Source organism: Ipomoea triloba, chromosome 5 (genome assembly GCF_003576645.1).
Source record: "Ipomoea triloba cultivar NCNSP0323 chromosome 5, ASM357664v1".
NCBI lineage: Eukaryota > Viridiplantae > Streptophyta > Magnoliopsida > Solanales > Convolvulaceae > Ipomoea > Ipomoea triloba.
In genome coordinates this window covers 27,015,214-27,027,229 of record NC_044920.1, presented here as the reverse complement: position 1 = coordinate 27,027,229, position 12,016 = coordinate 27,015,214, and the positions used below count along the sequence as shown (strand labels likewise).

Genomic DNA, 12,016 nt, shown 5'->3' with positions numbered 1-12,016 from the left:
TCGAATCGATGGCGAGGCGAAAGCCGAGTCCAGTCCTAGGTAGGATGTAGGCGTAGGTCAGGCGGTCAATTGGTATTAGAGCCGAGGTCACGGGAGTGGGATTGTTGGGCGTTGGTAGGGTTGGCCGAGTTCAAATGGTTAATGTCCACCTACCTATCACCAATTGATTTTAAGTAGGATATGACAACCAACACTGTGGTTAAGCGTGCTTGACATGACTTCTGGCAATCACAGGATGGGTGACCCCCTGGGAAGTTAAATGTAAATGTCACTTTTTTTAGTTAAACTATTTAAAGTTGCAATTTGGTACATAAACATGCCAATTTAGTTCAATTCATAATTATTTGTTAGTGACCTATAATAACAAGTAAATGTAAATATAACTTTTTTAGCATAAAATGTGTCAAATAAGCCATTGAACATTTCCTGAAAAATCAATTAGGCCCTTAAAGTTTTTAAAATTGCAATTAGGTACATAAACATATATATATTTAGTTAATGAAGACGTAATTACCTGTTAGTGACCTGTAATACCAAGTAAAGGTAAATGTTACTTTTTTCGCATAAAATGTGTCAAATTGGCCATTGAACTTTACCTGAAAAATCAATTAGGCCCTCAAACCTTTTAAAGTTGTAATTAGATACATAAACATGTCAATTTAGTTTATAATGCATAATTACCTGTTAGTGACCTGTAATACCAGGTAAATTTAAATGTCACTTTTTTTTGCATAAAATGTGTCAATTAGGCATCAATTAGGCTCTTAAACTATTTAGAATTGTAATTTGGTACATAAACATGCCAATTTAGTTCATCAAGTCATAATTACTTATTAGTGACCTGTAATAACAGGTAATGTAAATATAACTTTTTTAGCATAAAATGTGTCAAATAGGCCATTGAACTGTACCTGAAAAATCAATTAGGCCTTAACGTTTTTAAAGTTGCAATTAGGTACATAAACATATCGATTTAGTTCATCAAGGCGTAATTACCTGTTAGTGACCTGCAATACCAGGTAAATATAAATGTTACTTTTTTCGCATAAAATGTGTCAAATAGGCCATTGAACTTTACCTGAAAAATCAATTAGGCCCTTAAAGTTTTTTAAAGTTGCAATTAGGTACATAAACATATATATTTAATTAATTAAGACGTAATTACCTGTTAGTGACATGTAATACCAGGTAAATGTAAATGTTATTTTTTTTCGCTTAAAATGTGTCAAATTGGCCATCAAACTTTACCTGAAATATCAATTAGGCCCTCAAACATTTTAAAGTTGCAATTAGGTACATAAACATGTCAATTTAGTTTATAAGGCATAATTACCTGTTAGTGACCTGTAATACCAGGTAAATTTAAATGTCACTTTTTTTTTTGCATAAAATGTGTCAAATTGGCCATCGAACTTTACATGAAAAATCAATTAGGCCCTCAAACTTTTTAAAGTTGCAATTACGTACATAAACATGTCAATTTAGTTACTCAAGGCGTAATTACCTGTTAGTGATTTGTAATACCAGCCTCTAAATATATAAATTTTGGGTCACACTTGTGTGAGACCGTGTCACGGATCTTTATTCGTGAGACGGGTCGGGTCGGGTCAAGGCTCCATTCGAATATCATACTTATATGCTCAAATGTAACACTAATCAAGAATACAATTTTTGTTACTTATTAGAGAAAAAGTAATATATTTTTCATAATAAGTAATGTTGACAAGTGCCCCTTACTTATAAGGGCAAATATAATACTTTTGTGGAAAAATGTAATACTTTTAAATCGAAATGTAAAAGTATTGTATTTGAGTTAATTCCAGCAAAGGTCCTCCAATTATCATGATTTTCCAGATTTGGTCCTTGTCTTTTAATTTGGACAAATATGACTATCAAAATCTTTCCATCATAGGTCCTTCCGTCACCTTAGTGTCAACTTCACGTTAATTCAAGGGGTAAATTTGTCATTTCAAAGCATGTGAGCCTTCTTCCTCACTATACGACTACATATTGCGCACGTTCTCCTTCTTTCTTACTTACATCGGCCACCATCGCCAGTGGTGCCGTACTTTCCCATGGGACTTCCAATTTCATGCTTCTGTTTGCCACGCACAGACCATTGCATCCACTTCCCAAACCAACATCTCCTACAACCACCTAAAGCAACACCTCCTCACCTAGAAAATTCGGCAAGCAGGAGATCGACCCACTGCTTCCTCATTACTCTGGCCAGCAAAAGAGGTGGATGAAGAAGTTGGACACAGAGGTCGAGCAGTACAATTATCGATCGTCCCCCGACGAGTTCACGTGAGAAATTTCCAACGGGGTGTTAGACGATCTCCTAGAGTTGATGAATGCTTAGAGAGGAAACCAGTTGTTCAATAGTATCTGAGTCGCCTGACTTTTGCGGGAGAAGAAGAAGATGAAGAAAATGAGACGAAAAATGGGAAGAGTAGAATTAGTACAGGTGAAGAGAAGAGCCAGGGGTGGAAGAAATAACATCAATGTTTAAAGTGGAATAATGAAGCACACTCATATATTCAACCAAAGTTGTAATCTGGTTTAAACACATATGTCAATATAGTGAAGCAAGAAATGAAGCACATGCAAGCTTTGCCAAGCAGAATGCGATGTTTGGAAATCTACCATTCACTGACAATTCATTGAAGAAGGTTATTCAATATAACTTTATTCTTCTGTATTATTATTACTATAATGTTCATGCAGTTGTGTTTCTTTTATCAATTAGCAGTAACTTTAGACAAGAAGTTATATATATATAAGTGTTTATTCCAAATTTTTTTCTCCTCTTGCCACAGAGAGTTGAAAACTCGAAGTACTGGAGGTCAAAGGCAAGGATGAACTAGACCTCGGAGAAGAAGAAATAGCCGTGCTTCTTGGCGGCGACATAACCGGCTAGAGAAATGAGGAGGTGGTGGGTCTCCTCGTCGGCCCGCCAAAAATTATTGACAGAAAAGTCTTGCTCCAGGTGGTCATATATAGGAGATTCTGGTTTGGAAAGTGGAGGCAGTGGTCTGGGTGTGGTAGACGGAAGCGCAAAACTGGAGGAAGTCCCTTAGGGAAGTGTGGTGCCACCGGCGGTGATGGTTTTGGTGGCGGCGGTGGTTGGTCTAAGAGAGAAAGAAGGAGAACGTGTAGCAACATACAGTCGTATAGTGAGGAAGAAGACACACATGCTTTGAAATTACAGTTTTACCCCTTAAATTAACGTGAAATTGACGCTAAGGTGACGGAAGGACCTTTGATGGAAAGATTTTGATAGTCGAGTGTCATATTTGTCCAAATTAAAAGACAAGGACCAAATCTAAAAAATCATGATAGTCGGAGGACCTTTGCTGGAATTAACTCTATTGTATTTTCCCTTAAAAGTATTACATTTACCCTTATAAGTAACAAAAATTTTATGCCTTATTAGTATTACATTTGAGCATATAAGTATGACATTTGTGCATATAAGTGTTACATTTGCATCTTGACTCGACCCGATCCGACCCGTCTCATGGTGAAACGGTCTCACACAAGTTTTTGCCATAAATTTTATATATTAATACTAAACTTAATATTATGAAATTAGATTAAAAATAATTTCAGTGAAGCCTCGTTAAACGAATCAGACAAACCAAATTAGGACAGAGGTAGTACTATAATTTGATTTAGAGCATTACTTAGAGTTACTTTTCTCATGGTATTTTTAGTGTTAAGTATAAAAGATAGAGAAACATATATAAGAGGAAAAAGGAGGGTAAAAATCTGACAATAAAAAAAAATTAAAAAAAAATAAAACAAATAAAGAAGAAGAAGAAGAACATTTACGCGCCTAGCACGCATGCAAGAGCATGTTCATTTTTTTTTCCCTACCCAATTTGTCCTACAAAAATTGTTGGTATTATAAGAGAAAAAATTTACAAAAAATCTCACCCTAGCAAGAGTATGTTCATTTTTGTTACCTATTCAATGGGTAATACACAAATGTTGATTTTACAAGAGAAAAAAATTACAAAAACCCCAGCAAGAGAATGTTCAATTTTTTTACCTATTCAATAAGTCATACAAAAATGTTGATTTTACAAGAGAAAAAATTTACAAAAAATCCCAACCCAGCAAGATCATGTACATATTTTTTTTTACCTATTCAATGCATGGGTCCTACAAAAATGTTTATTTTAGAAGAGAAAAATTTTACAAAAAATTCCACCCCAGTCTAAATTATCCCCTTAACATAAAACACGTTTTCTCAAACTAAGTTGCAAATTATCCACTTAATGGTCTTGGAGTCCAAGTTGGAATTTAAAAAAAAAAAAAAAAAAAAAAACGTATGGGGATGGACAGGAGTTGCTGAATAGTTCAAGTTGTTGAATAATGGTCTAGTGGCACCCAATTGCACCCCACATGGGAGAGGTGGGTTCGAGCCTTAGTGGATGTGATATTGGCTCTTTGTAATAAAGTCAATAGTACTAAAAAAAAAAGTTTCTCAAAAATTAACATAATTATATGCAAAGTCCCTTGAAACTAATTAATTTAAATTTTCAGCACTTTCAATCAGGTACTCATTTTATCCCATTTTATTAGTTTTACATTTTTCTTTGTTTTAATTCATTCTAAAATATTATTAAAGTTTATAATTTAAACACCACTCCCTTTATCATTTTAGATAGCAATCTTTTTTCTTTGTATGCTTTATTTTTCCTATTTATCTTATATCTTTTTAGACTAGGGGGATAAAATTGAAAAGAAAGTACTCTTTTTGTCTCATGTTACCTGTCAAATTTATTATTCACGGGTTAAACCAACTCTTTCTTTTTTGTTTTTTTTAGTATTTTTTAATTATTAGTAAATATGATTTTTTTTTTTTGGTTTTTAATAGCACTTTGAATGTAGTTTTAAATTTATAAATTTTATATACTAATACTAAACTTAATATTATGAAAAAATGAATTAAAAATAACTTTAAATTAATTTTGTTAACCGAATCAGACACATAAAATGGGAGGGATGGAATAATATTTTATTTACTTCCTTAAAACCATTTCAAACACAAATAAGGTCATTAATTAATTATATTTATATTTTAAATGGAAGAGTTTACAAATTAAAATTGTGTTGGGACTTGGGAGTATTAAACATGATCAAGCTTGAGATTAGTGGTTTGCTAAACTGGGAACAAGTTAAGGCAAGTGTTCAATTGGAGAAGTCATTATCTATACCAATAAAAGGGTACACATGGCCGTTGTTATGCCGTGGTGCTTATACAAGTAATTAAAATTGTTCAATTAGAGAAGTCATTATTGTGAATACCAATACACAAGGTTACACGTGGCCGTTCTTATGTTGTACATGTGGTGCTTAGTACGAGGTAGCGTGCGTGCATCGCGGATGAATGTGTGTAAAACAAGTTAAGCACATTGCTTAACAATCCAAAAGGGAAAAATTATACTTTATCATACATATACGTTTCTATGCGTCTTTTTTTTTTTTTTAAACATGGTTTCATGAGTTAATAATAATACAGAATTGTAAGATGGCTTTCCCCTTGTACTATCAACTTTAGTTTTATTCAACATAGAATCTATCTCACTAATACTTAAGTGGTGTTTGGTTGACATACACTTTCATATCATACAATCATATTTGAATTTGTTTATTAGGTGTGTTTGCTGGCTTTTTGATAAGCTATTATTATATTCAAATCATTTAGTAATCATAAATGTTGTTTTTCATTACCTTTACTTTTGATTATTGAAATCAAATATGTTGAAGAAAAAATAGAAAGAAAATTAAAAAGTCCACCTTTATACCTTCAATGTAGAATTTTAATACTCCGTATAATATATACGTAAATATATGCATGTGTCCACATATATGTGAAGTTCTATGCATGTGTCCACATATATGTGAAGTTCAAAGTGTGTATATAAGTAATATAAGACATCCACCTATATATGATGTATACAATAGTTATACCATTGACCGGGATTCACTTTGTAATATAAGGTGGGCCTTACTTCAAAACGATAGCGTTTCAGCTGTCATGATTAACGGGGTGTTGTTTCATTATTCAAAGATCCCGCCAAGCATGTTTCTAGCCATTAAGTTTTGAGTTTTTTCAAAAAAAAAAAAAAAAAAGTTTATAAACATTAAGCTTTGAGTTTCTAAACATATATAAAGCATGTTATAAACATATAACAGAGCGAATGTTATAGTGTCTAGTTTATTTTTTAAAAAGAAAAAACAAAAATAAAAACGATGTCTTTTTGAATCAAGGTTCACCATATAAAATGCACCATGATCTACAATATACTTAGCGTATGCCCATATTTTTCACTACAAAAAGAAGTCAAAACAGTAACCCCATTGAAGTGAAGTGTTCTACAATTTTATCTCAAGCCCATAATCTCACAAAAATGTCCGCCGCACTCAGTTTTCCGATACAATCCTGGTTGGTGGTAACCACAAAGGGTGCAAATTCATGGGAAATGGAATTTAATATATATTGTCAATTCTTTCAACTGTTTATTCATATATAGTATGAATTAAAAAACTTCATCATTGCACTATAAATATGGAGGTGTAATCGGAGAAAATAAAACATATCTCGCAGTACCTTTTTAACGGCGATCGAGTCAGTCTGCAATAATCTGCAATGGCTTATTCTTCTTCATTCCTTCTAACTGCTTTCATTCTCTTCCCTTTAGCCTTTGCTACCAACTCGCCGCCCCTTCCCCCCTTCAAACGCATCTACCAGTTCGGCAATTCCATCTCCGACACCGGAAACTTACTCCGCCTCCCCGGCGCCACGATGCATTACCCCGCCTACCGCCTACCTTACGGGGAAACCTTCTTCCATAAGGCCACAGGACGGTTCTCCGACGGTCGCCTCATCGTCGACTTCATCGCCGCCGCTCTCAAGCTCCCGTTCCTCGACGCTTACCTGGACGCCGACGGTTCATTCGCTCAGGGCGTCAATTTCGCCGTCGCCGGAGCCACGGCGCTCGACGTAGGGTTTTTCGCGAAGAGGAACATTAGCACCTCCAATTCCAAACCGCCGATCAGCAAGCAATTGGAGTGGTTCGACAATCATCTCAAATCTACCTTCCAATCCCCCGCTTCGCGCTCGAATTGCTTCGAGAATTCGCTTTTCATCTTCGGAGAATTTGGCGGGAACGACTATTTCCCCTTCTTCCGCCAAGGATGGTCGATTGAAGAGGTTAGAACTCTCGTCCCTCGCGTCGTCGCCGCAATTATTCACGGAATCAAACGGATCGTCGAGCTCGGAGCAAAGCGGATCCTCGTTCCCGGCCCGTTCCCGTTCGGATGCATGCCGTCTCAACTCGCCTCCTCCAATTCCTCCGATCCGTCCGATTACGACGGCCTTGGATGCCTCAAATCCTTCAACGCTTTCAGTTCCTACCACAACCGATTTCTAAGCCGCGCTCTCTCGATACTCAATCGCGAAGTCTCCAGCGAGGGCGTTGTGATCGTTTACGCCGACTATGAAGGCGCTTTCCTGGAAATTCTCCGGAAATCGTCTCTATACGGATTCGATAGGGAGTGGTTGCACAAAGCCTGCTGCGGAGCGATCGGGGAGAAGTATCGTTATGACTACTCCGAACCTTGCGGAACCAACGGCACTGACGTATGCCCTAGCCCTGCTCACGCCATGCATTGGGACGGCGTTCATCTCACCGATGCATCTTATCATCGCATTTCTCAGATTATCATTCGTCAGTCGATAACTAAGCTGAAGATCTAAGTGTTAGTACGATGGATTTAGTGATTAATCTAAAATATTACACGTGTGAATTTAAATTATATTCTTAGTTTTTCGTCAGTTTATTGTTTTAATATGTGAATAATAAAATAAATATTATTTTTGGGTGGTCAACAGGCTGCCCTTTAGGAGTCAAATTTGTAACTTGTGAGGGTAATCCCGATCAAGATGGCTACTCAGATAAAAACTTGTAATCATGTATCACGAGTTCAAATCTCATGCCAGCTCTATTGGTTTGAGCCTGTCAATGATCTATGACCAAACTAGGTTGGTTTATCTCCTTGTGATCCTTTACCGGCTAGGGTCACAAGACACCATCAGAAGTGACTACGAGTTTCTCTTGTCACCCAAAAAAAATCTTGTAACTTGTGATTACATGTACTAAAATAAATATTTAAAGGTATTATATGTGTAACATAGTTGGGTTGTCCATTTAAAAATATTATATTGTGTTTAAAGTTCTTGTATATTACATTTTACTTGGACAAAATTGTTTTTATTATTTTAACTTCGTTAGTCTCCTAACATAATTTAATTAAGAATTAATACCTAAATGATCTACCAATATGGTCATAATCCCAAATTGACCAACTATCAATTCACTTCAAATGATTTATTTACTATACAAAATTTACTCAATTTTTGCCTATTTACGAGTACCTATTGACTAAATGCCTTCATGTAATTAAAAAGTTGTATCTCTCTACGTCCAAAGAAACAAAAGGAAGTTTATGTAGGATTCCGACGAAAACAAGAAAATATTTTTTCTAAAAAATATAATTTATCTCTTTCTCTTCTTCTCCCTCCAGCTTCTTTCTTCCTCTAGGCTAGTAGGTGCCAGGGGAGAACGAGTGAGAGTTTAGTCCTGACAAAAATTCACATAATATATTGTATAATTGAGTTGATTATAGTTACATTTTTTTTTGAAAAAAATATTAAATGAGATAATACTCATATAGTCATTATATCACTACATAAATACTCCATCTGTCTCATTTTATCTAACAAGTTTATATATTATTCATTAGTCAAATTAACTATGATCTTTTTTTATTTTCTTGAAAGAAAACCAACAATAACTAATTATTAAAGCAAGTTTTGTATACAAGAAGGAATGGTAGTAAATTTAGTGAGACCTGAAAATTAGCTGCCCTAACAAGGGTGTGAGCAACCATATTGGCTGATCTACAAATAAAATGATAGGACGTTGACTCAAAACGCCTAGCCATTTTCCTGCAACTTTCTATAAGCTAAGGCAACCGGCGTATGATAGATCCGTAGCTTTGGCGTTCAGGAGCTAACATATATACATGGTCGTTTCTCGCCTTCCTTTTTGTTTTTTTCTAATTCCTATTGGACAACCTACATATTTTCCTATGTTTGATGCCATATGAACACCTAGTGTGGATGCAACTTCTTGACGTTTGGTGTTCTAAGTGTTGCGGCTAAACATGATGCATGACTTTTAATCAAATTGGCTTCTTCAGTGTAGGATTCGAATAACAATAGGCTGTCATCTGCAAAAAAAATAAATGTGAGGTACATGCTGCATTTTTTCTGACTTTATATTACATGTATACCATGTGCCTATCGAGACAACCCTTTTGATTAGGTGGATGGGATAGGCCTTCAGTGCCTAAAATGAAGAGGTAGTGTTAAGCCACAAGAGGGAACGATAGGATCTGATAGCTCCCCATTGACTAAGACTTTGTATGAAACCGTTATAACACAAAGCATGATGAGATCAATAAACCGTAAAATGGAGTCCATGAGAATCATGATACCACCGAATAAAGTGTCATTTCATTTTGTCATAGACTTTTGTCATGTCTAATATTAAGGCACGCCAAATTCTTTGCTTATTTTCTTTACTATTTATTATGATTTTTAAAATTGATTTTTTTGTTTTAGTTTCTAAATATATGAATTTTATATACTAATACTACACTTTATTTTTTAAAAAAAAAATAAAATTAAAAATAACTTCAGACAAGCCTCAGCTCGTTAATCGAATCGGACACATAAATTGAGACAAATGGAGTAATACAATTTTAAAAACTAGTCTAATAGTATGATTTATAAATTATAAAATAAAAAATTAAAATATATATACACACATATTTCGGCTAACAAATCAGTTAACTCAGTTAACTGATAATTTCAAACCGAATTAATTATAAACTGAAATTCTTAAAAATGTTTAACCATTAATTGAACTAAAATATTTTAATTTAAAAAAAATTAACCAAATTTTATTAATTTGATTAGTTAATCAATCTTTCACCGAACTATGCACACTCCTAGGGATGATTTTTCCGTTAAGGCATTGCATTCTATTACAAGTCAAGTCAAAATTAGATTTGAATGATTTATTATCATGTGGCGGGTTTGAAGTAATGAAGTTAAATTCAAGCTAGGCCGGCTTGAGGCCTTGTTAATATTCAATTACGTTTCAAAGCAAAGACATCAATTCCTACAAACTGGGAGATGCATGTGAGTTTCTTTTTCTTTTTTTTTTTTCTTAATGCATGTGAGTTTAGTTGGGATATATTAGGTCGGTGCCTATCTATCATTACATCTATTATTCTATAAATTTACCATCAAAGGTAAAGTTTCTCACCCCTAAGGTGACTACACCTCAGCGGGATTATAGAGAAATATATCATAATGATTCAATGACTGACTGACTGTAACGACATATCTGGTGCATATAAGAAGTTTATCACATTAAGTGAAATTTTCACACTTTAATTGTTAGAGTTCGACCTTAAAATTCTTACTCTTAATCTACTACCAGAGTACTAATTGAGCTGCTTGTGCAAAATATCTGCCTATAAGCTAGTTTTACTACACGAGGGGAGGGATAGAAATTTTTCAATCCTCTTCCCTGACATTTCACAAAATTACGTTTTATGATTTCAATCAAATCGTTTAAAGAAATAATTAATCATTTAATTTTAAGTTTTGCCGCCAAAGGCCTTGTGGTCCAGCGGCATAGTTGTGGCCCTCTCAAGTGAGAGGTCTCTTTAGTAGGTTGAGAAAGTATGTATAAACAGATACTACATTCTAATAGAGACAATACTATTCAAAAAAAAAAAAAAAAAGTTTCGCCAAATTTTTAATTCACGAAATATACTGCAATACATACGCATGTCATATGACATATACAATGATTTATCCGGTCAAATTTTATGCATTAATTATTATATTACTCTTTTCTATGCAAAATTAAATATCTCATATTAGTATTTAATGATACAATTATAGTTATATTGGAATATTGTTTTTAAAAGATAGTATACAATTTATTTTAAAAATTTATAAAATTCAAAAATTCGTATTATGTTAAAAGATATAATTGATAATTTGGGTAATAATTATGGTATGATTAATAATTATAAAGTAAGAATGTTAGATAGGGTAATGATTAAATATAATTTTAGTACATAATATTAAATATATACTAACAAAAGTTTAACGGTGTAACAATAGTAATTTTGTTTTATAAAAATGATATTATAATATTTGTAGCTCAGTTTACAACTTGATAAGCATAAAAATACAAACATAAATCATGAGTTTTAACTTAGATTCTTCGTATAAGTTTTTTATTTAGATAGAAAAGATTACATTTTTAACTTAGATATAAATATAAATTGAAATGGCTGTAATTTTTAAACGAATTAATACTAATTTTAGCCATTCGACCATAATGATATTTCCATATTTAATTATTGACAATCAATTTGATTTAATGAAATTCAATTCCTTAATATTTTAAATCAATTCAATTTAGTAGGCAGTATTGCCTCAGTGGAGGCAATATTGACTCTTGTGCTTCAATAGGTTGAGAAAGTAGTTATGGACAGATACTGTATTGTAATAGAGTCAGTAATGTTCAAAAAAAAAAATCAATTCAATTTACTAAAAATAATCAAAATGTTGTCATTTTATAAATACTTATCCCAAATTCGTCATTCTATATTTGTAGTTGAGAATTAAAAATGAAAATGTCAATACCATCAGACAAATAAAAAATGAAATTAACTATATTGTGAAAATCAGTCCTAACTCACACCATGGGTTCACAAACTATGTTGAAAATCAGTACTAACACACACTGGGTTAATTGACTATTTTGAAAATTCAGTCGTAACTCACCATAGGTAATTGTTATACCAAAAAAAAAAAAAAAAAAAAAAAAAAAAAAAAAAAAAAAAAAAAAAA

General features: G+C 33.4%; 1 protein-coding gene across 1 annotated transcript; it reads left to right on the top strand.

Moving 5' to 3' along the window:
• Window positions 1–6,628: 6,628 nt before the first annotated feature.
• LOC116020605 (acetylajmalan esterase-like) lies at window positions 6,629–8,077 on the top strand. Its single transcript, XM_031261074.1, has one exon. The coding sequence runs from the start codon at window positions 6,662–6,664 to the stop codon at window positions 7,769–7,771; it is 1,110 nt and encodes a 369-aa protein (XP_031116934.1). The 5' UTR covers window positions 6,629–6,661; the 3' UTR covers window positions 7,772–8,077.
• The last annotated feature ends 3,939 nt before the right edge of the window (window positions 8,078–12,016 follow it).